Source organism: Simochromis diagramma, unplaced genomic scaffold, assembly GCF_900408965.1.
Source record: "Simochromis diagramma unplaced genomic scaffold, fSimDia1.1 OVJJ01000463.1, whole genome shotgun sequence".
Lineage (NCBI taxonomy): Eukaryota > Metazoa > Chordata > Actinopteri > Cichliformes > Cichlidae > Simochromis > Simochromis diagramma.
In genome coordinates this window covers 4,114,939-4,135,798 of record NW_024386941.1, presented here as the reverse complement: position 1 = coordinate 4,135,798, position 20,860 = coordinate 4,114,939, and the positions used below count along the sequence as shown (strand labels likewise).

General features: G+C 37.5%; 1 protein-coding gene across 2 annotated transcripts in view; it reads left to right on the top strand.

The window, feature by feature from the left end:
• LOC120737088 (glutamate receptor ionotropic, kainate 1) overlaps positions 1–20,860 on the top strand; it is a 29,424-nt gene that overhangs the window by 5,516 nt on the left and 3,048 nt on the right. The window contains exons 2-15 of one of the 2 annotated variants that reach the window (XM_040037563.1): positions 2,993–3,160; positions 3,262–3,519; positions 9,723–9,904; positions 10,432–10,485; positions 11,333–11,506; positions 11,893–12,036; positions 17,513–17,620; positions 18,122–18,163; positions 18,505–18,618; positions 18,712–18,915; positions 19,008–19,231; positions 19,406–19,524; positions 19,854–20,071; positions 20,596–20,821. In XM_040037563.1, the coding sequence (XP_039893497.1) occupies positions 2,993–3,160; positions 3,262–3,519; positions 9,723–9,904; positions 10,432–10,485; positions 11,333–11,506; positions 11,893–12,036; positions 17,513–17,620; positions 18,122–18,163; positions 18,505–18,618; positions 18,712–18,915; positions 19,008–19,231; positions 19,406–19,524; positions 19,854–20,071; positions 20,596–20,821 (2,235 nt within the window). The remainder of the gene's footprint in view (positions 1–2,992; positions 3,161–3,261; positions 3,520–9,722; positions 9,905–10,431; positions 10,486–11,332; positions 11,507–11,892; positions 12,037–17,512; positions 17,621–18,121; positions 18,164–18,504; positions 18,619–18,711; positions 18,916–19,007; positions 19,232–19,405; positions 19,525–19,853; positions 20,072–20,595; positions 20,822–20,860) is intronic. The other variant, XM_040037564.1, reaches the window with a different exon arrangement.

The following is a 20,860-nucleotide window of genomic DNA, read 5'->3' as shown; positions in this document are numbered from 1 at the left end:
TAAAATTAGACGTCAACTGCAAATCATATAAATCAGAAAATCTTAAGAGCAGCAGCTATTTTTAACTCCCTCAGAAAGTGGATGATCCATTTTCACAGCCTTGTTAAAGAATGAAAGACAAAATCTCTATCACTGAGGATGATGACGATGATGTTGTGATGCTGCTGAATCCTTAATAAAGCCCGTGACATTTGCTGCAGCCTCTGCACTTTAAGCAAACAAACCTCAGGATCCAGCTGGTGCGTACTCGTGTGCATTTCCTATTCTATTACCTTAAAAAAAACACCTTAAAAGGAAAAGAGGCACCAAAGACAGTGAAATAGAATCTACTTCCTCTCAAATTTATAAACTGACTGATGTATCTGTGGCTGAGAATTTTATATTTCAGTCGAGTGAATTAAGGACTTTAACAGGTCCCAGCAGCTGCTCACTGAGGCTTGGTAACCATAATTAGGATTGGCACTTTCAAGCATGCTTTTAGTGACCAGGGAGTCCAGACAAGGCTCTCTCAGTTTGGGGTTTGAGGCTATGCAACACCAAAGAAAAAGGTCATTCACAATCAAGGTCTCAGGGGGAGCTTTTTAAAGGCCTTTTCTACTTCCAAATCAATCACAATTTCACAGGCAATTCTTCAAAGACTGTTTGAGAGTGCAGTGACCTATTGCCATCTGTAGCCTCAGTGTTGAAGCGGGGTCATGTGCAAACACTTGCACCATCTAAATGGGATCTATAATTTGTGATGATTGTTAATATAATGCCTGATTAACATTTCTGAAAAAGGCAGAGCTTTCAAAAATGCATTATTGTAATCTTTGTTTTGTTAGTTAAAAATATGTCAAAGTTGAAAGCAACTTGCTTACCCACAGCATTCAGCACTGGACCCAAGTCTGTTGACACTTGTGAAGTGCAATGCAAAAGGAACAAACATTTAACCCTGAATATATTAGATGAGAAATCCTATCACTGAAGGCCCAGATGTTAAATTATTTACATTTGAAAGGCTTCAGTGAATCGAATGAGCAGGGGAATTTTGCATAAGCACACTGAATCTCACACGCGCTTGTCTGCACGCAGGTAGCAACAATCCAGTATTTTTTTCTGGCTTTAATCCCAATAGTTTTTAAGCTGCGTTTTATGTAACAAATGTAAAAGACTGTGCATGTGCCTGGCTGGAGTCATATATGTCTTTATTGCCAGCTGTGGCATGCTAGACCCGCCATCTTTCTGGAGCAGCATGATGGATTAAGACTTGGATGTTTTTCAGTATGATCTTCTCAACTCTGAAATAACCCCCCCTTCTCCCCTCCCTACTCCTCCTCCTCCTCCTCCTCTGTGGCACTGGCACAAACACCAACTGTGGCTAAAAGTGACTGAATTTACCTTTAAAGCCACTTAAATCTCAGTTTAAAGGTGATGACCAGTGCTACATAAGAACAAGTACCATCGGACTGTACAGAGACGTGGTGCCTCTCAAAAAGCATATTAATTGAAATTAATAATTTAAATAATTGATTAAATGAGAACTTCTGCGCTAAGTGTATCTTTATAGTATTTTGAATATCATATATATTAATATCATATTTGATAAATACTTCTAATACATTTTAAATAACTTCTCCCCCTTTTTCATGCTTGTAAAATGTGAGGACTTTGCTCTTCACCATTACTGTAAACTGACAATAATCATTTTGTTTTTGTTACCTTGGGCTCCTAAATATTGTTACAAAGTTGTACATGTAATATTAAAAACTAGAAAAGAATTTACAAAATGCCCGATAAGCCTAATTTACGTCTAAAAATTGTCCTCTTGACTATGAGGGACAACAGTTAGCTTCTGGGAATATTCCTTCCGTTAAAGTGTTTCATGCAGCGACAATGATGAAGCTGTCCATGTACAGTGACCTCACAGAGGTTAGCTTTGTGGCCATGTATGTTATCCTGGTGCTGTCATTTTCACAAACTGCATTTTATATTAAAATCCGAGCTTAATTCTGTTCCTCATTTCTTTATTTTATCTTAATATACTTCTCATTTTATGTTATGTATCATATTAAAATATTTCTGCAACTGCTGTGTGAAAGGAACCTACTTTCACTGTACAGTACAAACCCACTGTGTTTATTTACACGAGCATATGACAATAAAATAGCTTGTACTTGTACTTAATTAGCCCAAAGTTGTCAAAAAATTTCTAGCACCAGAAAAGCATTTCACAGTACTTACAAAACAACAGATGCAGGGAAACTCTGAGGAAACATCTTCATTACTGCATCTTCAAGTAGTTACTTGAAATAAAGAAATTTATAGACACTAAAACAAGTGCTAAAGTTGAGCTTTTCAGAGCACGGGTGCTTTGGCACCTTTAACCCTTTCACAGTAAGTCACCTCACATTTTTTGGCTTCAATAAGTGATCTGTAAATCACAAGCTGGTGACTTGATATGTTAGGTATGATGACTGTTTCCAGTAGCAGTAAGTTGCAAAGGAGACAAAACTACAAAACAAGATTAATAAGTATGACTGTCTTTTGATTTGGAAAGGGGTTTTTCCCCCTAATTGAAAAATGTGTAAATGCATACGAGAATAAGGGATGGCTGAAATTTTTCCCCTGATTATATGTGCTAAATGTTTAATCTGTTATCCTTTATGTGAAAATGAACTGAACAAATGCCAAAGCTTTCATAAAAGTTATTGTGACAGCTTGTGAAATTCAGGCTCTGTAACAGGCTGAAGCCAGGAGAGTTCAACTTTTAATTTGAATAATATTAAATCCTGTCATCTCAACTGGGTCCCTTAGAAGCATTATGTGACAGAAGTACAAAGGAAACGGGGCCGTATTATGCAACTATTACAATTCAGCTGTGGTAACCTTCAATCTTTAAAAAGACACTGCGTGAATATCTATACCGAGAGAAGCCAATTGATCGATAATTTTTCTGCTAGCGCTTTGATGTGAGCTGGGTAAAACTCCTTCCACTTTTTTCTTCTTGCAGGGGGCATCTTTGAGACTCTTGAAAACGAGCCCATTAGTGTTGAAGAACTGGCCTTTAAATTTGCCGTAACTAACATAAACAGGAACCGGACCTTAATGCCAAACACCACGCTGACCTATGACATCCAGAGAATAAACTTATTCGACAGTTTTGAGGCTTCAAGAAGAGGTAAAGATCTTGTCATTTAATTTTGAAACCCTACTTGAGAATCAGTAAGAGATTTTTGTTGAGATTTTCTTTTCTTCCCACTTTCTGTTTGATTACTTCAGCCTGTGACCAGTTGGCGCTGGGCGTCGGTGCTGTTTTTGGACCCTCTCACAGCTCATCGGTCAGCGCGGTCCAGTCTATCTGTAATGCCCTGGAAGTCCCTCACATCCAGACACGCTGGAAACACCCATCAGTGGACAACAAAGACAGCTTCTACATTAACCTCTATCCTGAATATGCCTCTATAAGCAGAGCTGTGTTGGACATAGTGCAATTCTACAAGTGGAAGACGGTTACTGTGGTCTATGAGGATGCAACTGGTAAGTTGAGATGGGAATGAATGATACAACATAAGATCTGGAGAGAAGCACAGACTTCACTATCATACTGAAGGGCCGTTAGTGATTTAACACAGCAGGAAGAACATAAACTTTACTTTTAAAGTATAAAAATGTGGCAACTGTTTGTCATATTTATAAAGTGGCCTTGAAATAAGAACTACAACTCCTGCAAGTCTTTGCCTTATCAACCCAGTTAAATGACCTTGAAGCTATTTATAGATGAGTCAATGTGCCCTGCACGTGCTCTAAAACTTTTAAAGAGGCAACAGAAACAGAAGTCAGTCCCAATAGATGGTGAGACAAAAATCACTCCTAAATAAAAAGGAAGAAGCAAATATAAGACAGAACTAAGAAGTGAGGATAATGCACAAGTAGTTATGATGATTCTAAATCAAGAGTTTCCAATGCCACTGCGATGTACACTCTTTCAACCTGGCTAACTGTGCTAGAATATGTCATGGTCCTGTTACTGTGAGCAGTTATGAGAGGAGAAGATGATCAGACCTTCAAAGGACATAAAGTCAAAGATAAAGCTTTCTTTTTGAGAGTTTAAGAAAGACTGCTGTATTATTTGTTGCATTTTCATTTTGTGCTACTTTACAAAAGATTAAGACCTTGAGATGTTAGGGCTATGGCTTCTTAACAATTACCATGTGACACAACTGTATTTCTGATTATTCTGAATCCTCAGACCTCGTCCTAATGATCAGCAGCCATGAGCTCCACTAAGCAGTTTTCTAGCACTCTATGAGTTCAAATAATTTTCCCACCATGTAAGAAAAGACTAAAAGAAGATAACTGAGCATTTTCAGGTACCAGTCTCCTCATTAATAGGAACAGAAGATTTGGGATTTAAAGCGCCAGAAAACTTTCCAATTGATCTCTTCCATGATTGCTCGAAGGTAAATAAAGACCCAAGGTGATGGGAAAAGCCCTTAAGAACTATATAGTCTGGAGGGACAGTGTTGGGTTTGGGCAAAACTGCCCCCATGCTAGCTGTGACAAATAATACAGAATGACTTTCTTGGGATTATTCTAGTTTTAAATTAGACAAAACCAGAAAGCTAAGCCTGCGAACCAAACAGAGGAGAGTGTCAATGTCTACATCAACAAACAGGGTGGCAATACTGCATGCTACATTATTTAAAATCAGGGTGCAGAACCTACAATGTGATTGTGCTCAGAAACTCAAAGTTCTACACTGGCCTTCTGTTTAGCAGTAGCTACAACAACCAGGTCTCCAAGGTACTACATGCATTCATCGTATAAATGAATCTCCGCCAGTCTGTGCAAAACTCAACTACTTGTAGCTGGTTCACTGGTTCAACCATAGTTGGGGCAGTTTCTGTGCAGCAACACCTGCACAAATATGACCCTCAAGAGCCATCAAGTCCTCACATTACAGTAAACCTTCTGTCTTTAATCTAAACTCCATCAGTCCAGATGATCCATTTACATAAACTTTTTTTGGCCACAACAAACCAAAACGTGCTTGGAGGAAAAAATAAAAGAACAACGGTTTCATGAGAACAATACATCTCCAGCTGGTGAGCACAGGGATGGATTGGTGCTCGTCTTACAGCCAGTGGAAAAGGGAAAACTTAACTTTGAGGCAGAAGAATGGATTCAATTAAACAGCAGCTAAATCTGTGTAAATAATACAAGACTAGATCCTAAACACACCTGAAAATTAACAAGATGAAGATTTTGCCATGGACTCTGCAGTGTTATCAAAAACATATGGATACCACAAACTAGCAGTACATGCAAGCACTCTTAAGACTGAAAGCCTTTGAACATTAAGAATGGGGAAAAATCCCCCAAACATGAGCTGAAGGACTGCTAGAAAAAAACCTGTACAGCTGCAATACTGGCTACAAGTGGTGTCACTAAGGTCTGAAAATGCAAGGTGCTTAAATTCTGAAAATAAAAAAGCAGTCTTGTTTAAAACATTGTATTTGTATTAATTTTAACTTAACTGCTTTTTCCTTGTGCACCACAGAGCTGCACAATTTCCATGTTTCCTTTTAAATCTGGCATTTTAGTACTTAAGCGCACTTCATATGTATCACATTCAAATGTATAAATTTTACCACTTCTAACAAGCAGCTGCCACTTAAGAAATAAGCAGTATTCACCATTAGGAATGCACTTTAAGTGTCAGTGGTGCATACTGCTCAGTGTCCTGATTTGTTGTTTCTGTTGTTAAATGTGATTCATCATTGTTTTGTAATGATGCTGAAGTTCAGATTTTTGGTATGTTTTCTGTTGGTTGGGGTACTCTACAACTTTAGGTGAAAACCATATAAATTAAAACACAGATTAAGACTAAAAGGCTGCAAAGACTTCAGTGACTAATTATACAGTGGATGAAAATGTATTTCAGCAACTGTTTATCCTTCTCATCTTTGAGGAACTTTATATTCATTTTCTATTAATGCAAATATTAATTCATCCTCTTTTTGCTCAGTTTTCCACTTATCATTACAGGGGGGAAAGCGAGACAAGCATTTTCTCCATTTTGAAACATTTTCTGAAAATGAATTGCGTTGCCCAAGTGAAAGCTTTAAAATATATCGTCATATACTGTATATTCAGTTGTCTTGTACTTTAACCTCATGGAAAATTCTACAATCTGTGCCTAAAACCTGTCTCCAAAAGCATCACGACCCACTTCAAAAATCCGAAATCTTCTGTGGCCCATCCAAATTTTTTTTTTATTTTTTTTATCACAACTCTGATCATTCTACTGTGAAATATTTTTGTTAGTATCATTAACAGCTTTATTTGAAACACCTGAAAGCTATTGCAGGAAATGCAGAATGTGGTGTATTTATTTAGAATACCCTGGCTTTGTTATGCGCTTCTTTTTTCAATATTTAAAGGAAATGTAAAGTTTACAATTATTTACATTTTATAAATTGCCGCTATGTTTTGACTTAAAAAAAAATCTAATTTAAAACAACTAAAATATCACTTATGAAATTAAAAATATTTTTGCAAGTCACTTCGGGTACAAAACTTTGGGAATTACTGATTGCCACTGAAACGTAACTATACATTATAACGAATTGCCAAGTTTAGTTTCAACTATTTAGATATGCAACATAGCAACCCATTGACAATTAGCCTTTAACACCAATCAAACAGACAACTGACAAAAGATAACATCGTACTTTCTGTGACTGCTGCCAAACAAGTGCGACAGGCTGTCGCAGAGCAACTCCAAGCGACACATACTGTACTCTGTCAAGGGAAAAAAAATATGCAGAAAACTAAAGGAACAGCTTTCTTACCTGGAGAACAGGGAAGGCAGAGTGGAGCACCTATTCTGGTTAGCAAGCAAATCCATTAAAAGGTCTGGTAGTTCATAAGATGGCAATGCAGTGTTTAGTTTGAATTCTGTTGTCCTACTGCAGTGGAAAATTATAAAACATTATCACAACTGGCAGACTCCCACCATTTCCTTATGCGTGGCTGAAAAAACAACATTTTTCGGACACAAGATCCAATGTGGAGGAAGCTAGTTTCATGCTAAAGATGTCTAAAGCAAAGTAAACTCCAAACAGTAATGACCAGAATACTTACATATTCTAGCTATAGAATTGCAAGAGACAATTCCTAGTTGTTTTTGTTTGAAAATCTCTGCAGGAAAATATATATATTTTTTATCATGTTGATGCTAGCTTTGTTAATTTAAGGTTGTAAATTCGCAATGTGACCACTAGAGGGCACATAACACATAAAGAGCTTAGTAGTGATGTGCGATACCAATAATTTCCTTTCCCCATACCAAGTCAAATTCAGGGTGGTATCGATGATATTGATACTTTGTACAAAACTTAATGTGTTATTGTATTTTAAATTATAGCTTCAAAACATTACAGGACTTCAGTCTACTTTTTCTTATTGTTTCAATTAAGAAATCTCATATAAAAATAAAATCCTGAAGTTGTGTGTTAATTGATGCTATTTGAACATGTATATCTTGTAATTTAACATGTATATACTTGCCTAGACGTTTCAACAAAAACATTCAACATTCACACTTTCCCTCATTCACAGTAGTGCTGTGCCACACTACAAATTTTGGTATGATCCAATACCAAGTAAATACAGGGCCAGTATTGACGATATCAGTACGAATTGGTTATTCGGGCAGCTGATGGGGGGAGAGTAGTGTGCCATGATTTATAAGATGAATTCTCAATTTGCAAATTCTGAACAAATTTTCACCACCACTATATCACTGTGATTGTTACTTTCCACAATCATTAGTTAACACAAAAAAACACAACTTTTCAGCTTTTTGTGTGTTTTGAAACTGGAATGTAAATTATTTGTCTCTAAAGACCACAAAAGGTTTGGAGATTTTTCATAATGCACGTTTGAGGTTTATTTTTTCCAAAGAAATAATTAACACAGTTCAGTGGGCTACATACTGAACTTGAAGGATAAAAGCAAAGTATCAGTTCAATTGTGCTTGTATCGATCCAATACCAATACTAGTGTTGGTATCGATACTATTGATATTTGGATCGATCCGCCCACCTCTACTTAAAAGTAATTCCGACTTCCAGTTGTGTGTATCTATAGAAGAAAACGTCCATAGTGCAATGTGAGGTGATTTATACCCTAAGAAGTAAAACATCCCTTCAAATCCCAGAGAACACAAACTGCGGCACGAAAGCCTGTAAAAATGTTTTCAATAATATGTGCAGATCACAGTTATATAATTCATATTTCTTTAAGGTATTTACACTAGTGTGAAATGATTTGCATACTGCTGCATTATAGCATTTGAATATTACTAATATATTTTTAAAAACATTTCCTGTTGCAAATTATACTATTTCAGTATCATTTATTTATTTGCAACGATATGTTATCAACATGCATTTAAACTGCCCTGTAAGCACCAGTGACTGTACTTGTGGGAACTATTTCAAGGCTACATGACCCACGTGACCCCCAAATTTTCAGGGGCTCTGGTTATCAGGGTGTCTGGCCACTAAGTATCAGGCTAGTATATGTAGCAATCACTTATTTTAGGTATGTGACCCCTCCTGGTCACTTTTTGGAACTGCAGCATTAACCAATATAGTGCCAGAGTAGGCATAAATTTAATCTTCTGGCAAATTACAGTAACTAAATAGAAACAAACGAAACAACGTTTTATTGCCGATGTTGAAAAAAAATCTCTCCTTTTGCAGAGGACAGCATTGTACCTCTTTAAGTAGCATTCCCATAGTTTGAGGAAACCTGGGATTTGAAAACACTGAGGAAGGAAGCAATGAAAGTGCAGATGAGGCAGCTTGTGGTTAAAAGATGCTTTTAAAAACAAAACAAAAAAATCCACATTCAAGTCAAAATAAAATAAATATTTGTTTCATATATAATAGCTGCCATTAGCTGCCAAATGTTGTGGTGGGATGCAAAATAATCAGATTAAATGATTAAATGTTTAAATTCTTGCTGCTCCTACGACATGGCACCAGAGAACTGTTGACATGATGGATTTCTTTAAACAGGGTTTGCTTTTTTGTGCTCTGCTTAATTTCATATAAAAGGCCCCTAAAAATAAATGAGAGGTGCTGTAATATGAAGCAGGAGAAAATGCAGTGACCTCAATCAAGGCCAATTTCTTATTTTGCAGTTTTAAAGAGAGTAATCTGGATTTTAAGCGCATTGAGCCAGCTGTTGTGGTGAATAAATATAATGGAAGTGAACTGAATTGAATTTGAACTAAAATTGTGTAGCTTGATCCTTTGCCTTCTTCTTCATCGCCTTATTTCAGCTGCTCCCTTTTGGGTCTCCACAGCAAATCATCTTCCTTCTTCCTCCATCTCATCCTATTCCTAGCATCCTCTTCTGTCACACCAACACTCTACATGTCCTCCTTTATTACATCCATAAATCTTCTCTGTGGTCTTCCTCTTTTGAATGGCTTTAACATCTTCAGTATCCTTTGCATATCCACTATCCCTCTTCTGCGAATGTCCAAACATCTCCACACAATTTTATTGAATTTGGCTTGGTAGCTTTGTCCTTGGAGGTGGAATTTTAGTTTTTCCTTACATCATATAAGTAAACTTGTACAGTTAAATTGCTCCAGGTGGGAGGTTTCCATTAAAAAGGAGACTGTTGTGTTTAATAATTGCCTCCTTGTCTTTTGATTCAAGGCCTGATTCGTCTGCAAGAGTTGATCAAAGCTCCATCCAGATACAGCATTAAAATAAAGATCCGGCAGCTGCCCACAGGAAGTAAAGATGCCCGTCCCCTGCTGAAAGAAATGAAGAAAGGGAAGGAGTTCTATGTCATCTTTGACTGCTCTTACCAAACATCAGCTGATGTTCTCAAGCAGGTGAATAACATGCACTTCTGCCAGTTTGTGGGCCACTGAGGGTTCAGCCACACGCCACATAAAGTGAAAATTTGATCAGATATCCAATGTGGATTTTCTTTCTTCAATGGAAAAAAAAAGCCTCTAAATCTCTTTTCTGAATTGCTGTTGGTTTAATATTCACTACGTGCAAGATTAGTGCACTTCTATCCCCTTCAGAAATCCTGTGTTCATTACCAAATCCAAGCAGAGCCTATTTCTGGGCCAGACGTACACGTTTAGAACCAACAGCTGCTCGGAAGATTAATTGAAGACACTTCACTAACAGGAGAAAATTGTGACATATACTCACTCGCATAGTTGTTAATGTGAGCCAAAGAAATATGAGACAATTCAGGAAATGGATGGAATAAATAATTTGCCGCTCGCTGTGGTTGTGGGTATGGTTGGTTGGTCTTAGGCGGAAGAGAAGATTATTTATTGTGGCTGGAACAAACCTCCACTGTACCGTTAAACAGAAAACTCTCAAACACTTTCTCCCTGTTTAGATTCTGTCCATGGGAATGATGACTGAATATTACCACTTTTTCTTCACCACACTGGTAAGAGGCACATCTTTTACAAAAAAAACCCTCTTTCTGATCATAATAACTGTGACTCTTGAAACTTGATAGATAGGTATTTTGCTATGATGCCACATAACTACACAATGCTGGCCTGCCTTAAGTCTGTTTTTATTCTACACTACTGAGTTATGCTGATGAGCCTGCGCATCTGTGGTTTGTTTTATAATAAGGCTGCTGGGTGCCCTTGGCATAATTCCATGTTATTACCTTGTACTCATGTTGTTCCACTGTTTTAATCAAGTGTTGGTTTACCCTTTCTCTTCAGTTAACGTCTATATCTTGGTCTCATATTGACATTAGGAGTGAAAGTCAGTAGAGGGAAGACAGAATGTGTTTAATTGACAGACAGGCAGGTTTAACAAGGAGTAAATATGGAGGAGGAGTAGAAACACCTGGGTCAACCATCCAAAGTTCCTGACAGTGCGCAGGGAAGATTAAGAGGAGCGTGCAGGCAGGGTGGAGACAGGTTTTGTCAGTGATCTGTGACAGAAGGACAGCAGCAAGAGTGAAAGGGAAGGTTTACAAGATGGTAGTGAGATCTGCTAAGATGTATTTGGACATTGACGCACTGTTGAAGATGTTAAGATTTTCATTGGGAGTGATGAGGATGGACAAGACAAGTGGTTACATCAGAGGGACAGCTCAAGTCGAGCAGTTTGAAGAAGCAAGGCTGAGATGGTTTCAGACATGTGCAGAGTAGGGATAGTAGATATATTGGACACAGGATGTAGAAGATGGAGGGATGCTGGGGACAGGCAGAGATGGAGGCAGATGATCACCGCTGAAAGAAGAAGATTATGTCATGTCACGTCAATCCCCTTAGGACCTGTTTGCCCTTGATTTGGAGCCGTACCGCTATAGTGGGGTCAACATGACGGGGTTCAGATTGCTAAACATAGACAATCCTCATGTGGCTTCGGTGGTCGAGAGATGGGCCATGGAGCGACTGCAGGCACCCTCCAAAGCCGAGACTGGAATGATGGAGGGGATGATGACAGTAAGCCTAGTTTTACCTAATGCTTTCTGTATTATCGATAGAAATTTTCAAATCAGCACATGAAATAGACATTTTGTTAACTTTGTCTCCAGATACTATCAAGTAACAATGTAATAAAAAGCCAGACATGTAAATGTACCTACTCAAGCTTTATTTGGAACACTGCATGAGATCTTTAAACCGTTTTCACTAGCTCTCATTGCATACACTTGGGTCAAAATACAGAAATTTTATGAATTTTCTAAAACTGCTGCTGTAGCTTTGAGTGTGCTTGCAGAAATGAAATGCTGCTGTTTATGTACATAGATAGCCCGGGTGTGATAACTGGATGACATGTGATTTGCAGTCCCCAGTAACAGAGGATGATGGCCACATTTCTCTTTCAGACTGAAGCAGCTCTGATGTACGACGCCGTCTACATGGTGGCTGCTGCCTCACAACGCACCTCTCAGATCACTGTGAGCTCCCTTCAGTGCCACCGACACAAACCCTGGCGCTTTGGATCACGCTTCATGAGCATGCTCAAAGATGTGAGTCTGCCTAATGAATGTGTGACACCGGCGCTCCATCCATTCATCTGTCCTTTTCATAGCCCGCTGCCTCTGTGTCACTTGCTTTTGTGCAAGAGCAGAAACAATAGAGTTAGGAGATTAGATCTGGTGAATGAGCAACGAGTGTGTGATGATTATATTGAAAATAATTTTTTTCAAGACATGGTGATGGACGTCATGCGTCACATGTTGGTAGTCTTGTAAAGATTAGAGCTGTCCGTGGAGAAATGCTGCTCCTTGTGTGAATGTTTATGAAAACAGGTAAAGACAATGTAGATTTGGGACAGCTCCTCATGAGCTAATAATAATGCTAAAACTCAAGACTCGTGCTAAGGATCATGTAGCATGCTTCTTGCTCTGTTGAACACGAAAAATATTTCTGCATGAATTGTTGATCTAACAGCAGATTAAACAGAAACACAATGAGACAAACACTCAGCAAAGCCTGACAGGTTGAAAAAAACACGCTGCCTGCTGTGGAAGCAGACTTTTTCATCTGTGTCAAGATATATTCATCTCACTTTAATAAGCTTTCTTGTTATTGCACTCTCTAATTAGATGTTTCTTTAACCAATGAGCTCTTCTTGTTGTAAGTGAGGAGAGAATATTGACAGCAACAAGCAAAGCCAAATGACCCAGACAGCAGAGTGTAAATGAATGAGACTTTTAGCTGTATGGTCTTTAAAGATATTGTCTGTAATTAGACTTGAGAAAAGTATTTTTACATAAAAACAAAGCGATGTAAAATGTAATTTTCTTGTCGACTGATGACTGCCACTGTAATATTCTTTCTTCTACACACAAAAAAGCCCAAACATCCTAAAATGAACATTGTTGTTTTAGTACAGTGGTTAAATTTAAAAGTGCCATTCCAGTGCTTTCTTTTTACTGTTCTCCCATTTACAGCATATTATGCATACAACACACTACCAGCCAATATTTTACTGCCATACTATATAGTTTTTCAATTTACTGGTAAATCTCAGCTACTAGGGTCCTCGGCTATGGTTGTGAACCTGGGTAAGTGATTGAAAGAATAAGACTGGAGATACAAGTGACAGAACTGAGCTTCCTCTGATGGGTGTCTGGCTCATCCTTGAAGGTAGTTTAAGGACCTTGATCATTTGGGAAGTACTCGGAGTAAAGCTGCTCTCTTCTTAGAAAAGAGAGAGTGGAGGTGATTCAGGAATTGTATGCATCCTAAGCAAGGGGTTCTGGGCATATCCAACCAAAAAAGAAGCAGGGAAGATCCAGGACATGCTGGAGAGATTACGTTTCCCAGCTGACCTTGGAAAACCTGGGAAGGATAGGGGAGTATACAGGTTGTGGATGGGGAAAAGACAGTCTGGGCATTAGGCTTGATGGCTGGGTGAATGAATTGATAGAAACCTAGCAGAAAAAGTAAGGAAATTTGTGTTGGTAATAAAGCCTATATGGTTGGATAAAGAAGATTTGGCAAGTTTTTCATGGGCGCAACCCACATGCTCAGCTCTGCTGCTCAACCCACAAATGCATTTTCCTTACAAATGTGGCAGCATTTAATGAGAAATACTGTAAACAGACTTTCTAGCAGTATAAGATTTATTGCCAGGAAGCAAAGAAATAATTGACTAAACATAAATGTCCTTATTTTTTGTACTAAGTTTAGCTTTTAAATTAGTCATTAATGGAAACACTTAGCAAATCCACAACACACAATCTCACAGGGAACTGAGGGAAGCTGGTTGGCAAATACTGTACATCTATCATATTTTGCTCATAAGTCTCATCTTATTATCAAACATAAGTTCTGCACTGCAAAGTAGTATACTGACTATGTGTCTGGTGGAGCTGACAGGGGTGTGCTTATCTGGAGAAAGCTTAAACTGAGTATTTGGAATATTCAAAAGAAATGATGTCTTCAGCTTACAATAGACCTGCCATTATGCCTCTCCTTATTCCTGTTACTGCTTGTATGAGAGGCACTCTGGTTTAGTCCATGATGCATTACCACACAATAATTATGTAACTCTAACAGTAATCAAACCAGACGTGATGTATGCAGAGCTGAATCATTTATAGCAGGTCATTTCCAAGCTTCTACAAGACAAATTGGATACCTTAAAGAAACGAGTAGCTGCTTGAATGGTGAAAAACACATTCACAAATAAACACACCATTTAGAAAGTTAATGTGTACATGCCTATATAAAAGTTTAATGGTGGAAAAGTTTAACATATGTAGAAAATATATTGAAAATATGTAAACATATTAGTATGGTCCTTTCAGACTGTATTCTAAATTAAGAACTATAACTTAACAGCATTAGCTGATGGGCCCTTGAGCAAGACACTAAGTGCTGTTCAGTAGCTCAGCCTACACTCTGCTCTTGTGGGGGTGGAAAGGTAAACTGACAAATCTGCCTGCAAGACTTGGTGCTGTGCCACACATTTAACAGGGAAAGTTAAGTTTTATGAAGAACTAACTGTTCAAGAATATTAGGGGCACTTTGAACGCATACAGATGAATGTGCTTGGATCTGACTTTAGATACAGTATTGATGTGGAAAAAAGAAAATATTGTTTTTTCTCACCTTTTCCTCTCATGTGGTCATGGGTTTTTAATGGCGGCAGTATCATTATCTTACAAATATAAAAAATAGGTCCACTTCTTGGACAAAGAGTGGTTTTGCCTCTCTATACCACCATAGATTTGAAATCAGTTAAACAACTGTGATTAGAGCCAAGATTTTCCACTTTAATTCAGAGGGTTTTGATAAAAGTTTTGCAGAATTAGAAACATTTTCATACACGGTTTCAGAGGCTTAAAATACTTTGCACAATTGACCAACAACCAGTTTCAAGGTTAGGTGAGGCCCGTTCCGTTGTTCTTTCAAGACAAAGGCTGCAAACCGCTGGTTACACTCAAAAACATGGTTACACTCAAGAACACGAGTGTAACCAGTAAACATCTAAAATAGTCTTCACAGAAAAATATCTGGACTGATGAATCCAAGATTAACTTGTACCAGGAAGGATGATGGGAAAAATATGGAGATATGGTAGAGGCAAGTGGAACCAGGCCAGCAGTGTTTATTGATGATGAGATTGGGCTATATTCTCTGCTCAGATTCAGATTAGGCTTAAGATAGTCACTGACTACAAAGGGTTTTCATTCAAGGATTAAAAACAGTCCTAATATTTAAATATATGTAACTATATATATATTTATAGATAGGAGTACTATCTATAAAAATGGCTGTATTTCATAAACAGTAGATACAATATGTTTGTTAAACCCCTTCAATTACTTTTTGTCTCTTTAGTTTAAACTACAAAACAATTGTCCAACAAAATATAGACCTAACTGCATATAAACTGCAGTCGTGGAAACACATTGTCAAGAGAGAGAAAATCTGATTGGTGAGGATTTAAAAAGGAGAATTAATCAAAAGAATAAATCTGGACTGAAGGGTCAACAGATCTCAAAGATGTGAGTGACGACACTGTGGAAAGCAGACATATCAAAGGGCAGTTTCATTGAATGATACCCTCTAACCTTCTATATGTATTAAAGAAACTGATGTTTCTCATGACGTGATCAAGTTTAATATGAAATCTTAAGTTTATGTGTGATTCCTGACATGGAATACTATCCATGGACTACTATCCTCTGCAAAATCAATTTCATCATACTGCTTCAGAATGATGACATTGGATTACATTTTTTCTTAATCTTGTTTTGTTTATTGCTTGTTGCGTGTACTAATGGCTCAAGATGAATTTGCTTTGGTTCCAGTCGAATTAATGGAATATTTTTCACTTCAAAGTCAAAGGCTCACTGTTGTTTTGCATCTCTAAATTTACCTGTATGTTATTTCTAGCTGAATAGATTTTAGTGGAATATTTTGCAGTATTTAATACTAGCATGACACTGTATTTCTTAAAATCTGTATATATATGCTATAAAAACTTTTTGACACATTTTTGGCTGGACGACATGTCCTCGGTGTCACTCCTTGCTCTTAGAGTAAACAAACATTAAGTTGAACCAGTTCTTTAAAAATACACAAACCACACTGTTCATCTCCTGAATACCATATGTTATTTCCCATGTTTGATATTTGTGGCTGCTTTCAACATTGCTTTAAAAAAAAAAAAAGCAACGTTATATTGAAACCTAACTGTAATATTGAGATGCTATTTTTCCCCGAAGTTGACATTTTTTTCTTACATTTAAATGTAATGTAGTGTTGTCATTTAGGAATCTGGCTTTGTTTTACATTTGGATCAAAACGCACTGGTACTGTGAGAAAGTCCTGCACCACCCCTCATTTCTGTATATTTTGCCTCCAAGGAGCCAGGCTTTGTTATCAAGTGCTCTTAATGAACAATAGTTCTACAGGCTCCTTTCTGAAGTCTTTCAACATTTTTGTTTCAGCATTGGCTGCTTTTTTATTCATTTTCTTTCCGGTCTTTGTACCTTCGCATGTTTGTTTGTTTTTAAGTCACCTGTAAATCTTTTAAGCCTAACAAGGATATTGTATACATAATTTTCCAATTACCATTTCTTTAGATGAATCTGTGAAAAATATCAAATGATAACACAGTGCGTAAAGATAATGATTCCTGTGCATTTGAATGTGCTTCAAGAAGCCTTGAGAACTATTCCCAAAGACTACAAAGTAGAGCTAGTGTAAGTAAAAAGCTTGCCAAACAGATTTCAGGTTGTGATGAAGACTAAAGGTGGTCCAACCAAAACACTGAGTTTCAAGCTTGTTAAAGCTGTGCAGACACTGAGTTTGTACACATTTTAATAATGTGCTGCACCTGTTTCCCATTTTCCTAGCAAATATAAAGAAATCAAACGTGAGTCAAGACTTTTGCACAGTACTATACAAGCATTTTATTTGGGGGTCAACTGACAATAATTATCATTTTTTCCGGCTTTACAGTTAGAATGTCATAGACGTCATAGGAATGTACTGAAAAGGTCTATTGATGTTTCGTTGTTGCATCTTTCCATCAAGAAATTGACTTCATTCTCTGTCAGTGCAGATATAAAGCTACTTTCTCTGTGCTCTCTGTAACAGATTTAACCTGACTGTAATTCAACTGAGCTAACTTCATTATCAACTGATTTCAAATATATCTGAGCGCTGCTGCCCACCCGCTGCTCTCCTCACAGACAGAGGGCATGCCTGCCTGCTCCATTTACATCACCATCCCCTGTGTTACAGACTAGGAGACATTTAATATTTCCATTGAGAATCTAGCCAATGCAAAAACATCCATTGTGAGCCAAGTCAGTCTTCTTTGCTTAATGAAGTACTCATCAATTATTCATGTTTAAAAACTGTTTTCATTTTTTCCAGGCTCCTGCTTTGTTTTGCATTGATATGATGTAAAAAAGGAAGAAAAAAAAAAAAAACAGGAAAAAAACCTGAGGGGGTCTTTGCTTGTGTTTTCTGAAACAGGCACAGTGGAACGGCTTGACAGGACAAATAATAATAAACAAGACGGACGGTCTGAGGAAAGAATTTGATTTAGATGTCATCAGCCTGAAGGAGGACGGCTTGGAGAAGGTGAAGTGTCTTACCCATGTTTATACCGTTAATACATGTTACTGTTATTCTGTTAATACACATTAAAGCAGAGCTCAGTATCATTAATGAGTATAGACAGAGCTGTTAACTGCATTTTCCCACAAATATGCAAAAAGATGACTTGTCTTTAAACCAACATATAGACCAATTTAATTAAGACTACATAAATCTTGAAATGTGGTGTCTTAATTATGCATTTAAAAAGTAACTTTTTGAACTGTTTTGACACACTGCTCTCTCAAAATAACTTGTAGCTGTCTCTTCAAGCTTGCAAGTGTGTGCATGTTCCTTTAATCACAGTGACAATGCTACTCTCGGTTTTGACAGGTCATTAAGAAGCTGTTACCTGTTCATGCTATCATCACTGCAAAGACTTTAAACCCTGGTTAACACAGTTGGGTGTAAAAACTGCTAACAGAAGAATTATTCCCCCTTCTGTGATCTGTGATTAAAATGCTTTCTCTTTATTATTTTTGCAAGACAAACACAGGCAACAACCGCTTGAATAAAGTGTGGAAAAAGGTCTGTACTTTAGCTGCCACGGCACACTAAAGGAATATTGACACCTACTAATTTACTATACCTTTGTGACGTTACCCCTTTTCATTAAAAAATAAAAAGGTTCAGGTACTGGTTCTTAGAAATGGTGTACATTTCTCTACTGGCATTTCAAGTTTATAACATTTTGTGAGCCTTTCCTTTTTTTCCCCCCTATGTCTGTGTTTTTCATATTAACTTTTCTACTTGTTACTGCTTTCTTTTCCTGTCTTTACCTTATTTTCCTCAATTGTGTGAAGGTTACCCAGGTAGCAACTATTTAAAGTCCAGCCACTGTGGTTATTTGGATATTTTATTTGTTACAGATTGGTGTGTGGAACTCCCAAACAGGCCTTAATTTATCAGAAATTAACAAGGATTCATCCACAAATGTAACAGACTCAATGGCCAATAGGACCCTTGTTGTCACTACTATTCTGGTATGAACAGACATAAAATCATTGCTAGTGAGCATTTGATTTCAAATGTATTTGTATTATATAATCCACTGAAACCTTTCTGTCTTTCACCAGGAAAATCCTTATGTCATGTATAAGAAATCTGACAAGCCGCTTTATGGAAATGACCGCTTTGAGGGTTACTGTCTCGACCTGCTCAAAGAGCTCTCTAACATTTTGGGCTTCTCTTACGAAGTAAAGTTGGTGTCAGATGGCAAATATGGAGCTCAGAATGACAAAGGGGAGTGGAATGGCATGGTGCGGGAACTCATTGATCATGTGAGTACTGATCAGTCAGTCTTAATGTAAGAGAGAAGACGTTCAAAGCGTCACAGCGTCTGCAGCTGACGGTGATTTTTGCTCTTTACCAGGTGGCCGACCTTGCTGTGGCCCCTCTCACTATCACATATGTCAGGGAAAAAGTTATTGATTTCTCGAAGCCATTCATGACGCTGGGAATCAGCATCCTCTACCACAAACCCAACGGCACAAATCCAGGCGTCTTCTCCTTCCTTAACCCACTCTCTCCTGATATCTGGATGTACGTGTTGTTGGCATGCCTTGGTGTCAGCTGTGTGCTTTTTGTTATTGCCAGGTAAAGAAAAAAAAGTGCTATTTGATGTGAACTTATTATAGTTGCTTTTACTTTTAAGCAACACTGTTTATGTAAAGGCAAAATTTCAGTTTAACATTTTGACTTTCAGTCTGTAGCAGGCCAATAGTCACTTATTAATTTTAACTGATGATTTTTTTCATTCATAACTTTTAGGTTTACTCCTTATGAGTGGTACAACCCTCACCCCTGCAACCCAGACTCGGATGTGGTTGAAAACAATTTCACTCTAATAAACAGTGTCTGGTTTGGAGTCGGCGCACTTATGCAGCAAGGTATCCCACTGTTATTATTACATTTATATATACATATATATATATACATTATATTATTATATTATATATGATATTATAATATATATTATATAATATAACTTCTGCCTGTAATAATAATACTAATATGTAATGTATATATATATATACATATATATACATTATATATACATCATATATATATACATTACATATTAGTATTATTACAGGCAGAAGTTTTCCTTTGGTAAAGCACATTTAATCATTCCTTTTAAGTATTCATTTAATTTCAAGTAAGTAAGTATTCAATTTAATTATGAATCAATAATGTGACTTGTAATCTCATCTGATAGGATCTGAACTGATGCCTAAGGCTCTCTCTACAAGGATAGTTGGTGGGATATGGTGGTTCTTTACCCTGATCATTATCTCTTCATATACTGCCAACTTGGCCGCCTTCCTCACAGTGGAAAGAATGGACTCGCCAATTGACTCCGCAGATGATTTGGCCAAGCAAACCAAAATAGAGTACGGTGCCGTAAGAGATGGCTCCACCATGACCTTTTTTAAGGTAACCGTCTTTTTGTTTTACAGGACAATTGTAGGGGAAGAATGGAAATAAGAACACTGCTTTTAATTTTAATTAGCCTGGCAAGTTTTACCCTTGAGCCAACAGTCTTCAGTCATGTGCAGCCTGACTGGCTGGCATAAAATTGATTTGGTTTGGAAAAAGAGGAGGGTTAAAGGTTCGTGTCTTGGAAATTTCCCCATGTATCAGTTTAACAAGAACCTGTGGGAGACTGTTCCATAAAGATTTGACGGATTTATTATTTTGCCTGCAGCAGACCCAGCAATTTATCTAAATCTATGGTGAAAATTGAATGAACTTGAAGAGATTTGTGCTCTGATGCACAGCAGGAGATGGCACCAGTCAACAGATACCCTGCAAATATGGTTTCATTTTAAATATTAGAAGCAGGCGCCAAAGGTGTGGAAAGGTGTAAAGATGCTTTCTTTTGTCTAAAATGCTGTTTTGGTGCTTGTAGATTTGACCGTGGTTTTAATAATCCACAAATGTTGATTTTGATTAAACAGAAATCGAAAATCTCTACTTATGAGAAAATGTGGGCTTTCATGAGCAGCAGGAAAAATACAGCATTAGTGAAAAACAACCGTGAAGGGATTCAAAGAGTCCTCACTACAGATTATGCCCTCTTGATGGAGTCGACCAGCATCGAGTACATCAGCCAGCGCAACTGCAACCTCACACAGATCGGAGGCTTGATAGACTCAAAGGGCTATGGTGTTGGAACCCCAATTGGTAAGAGTGATCACTATATAATAATTTCAGTAATAACCA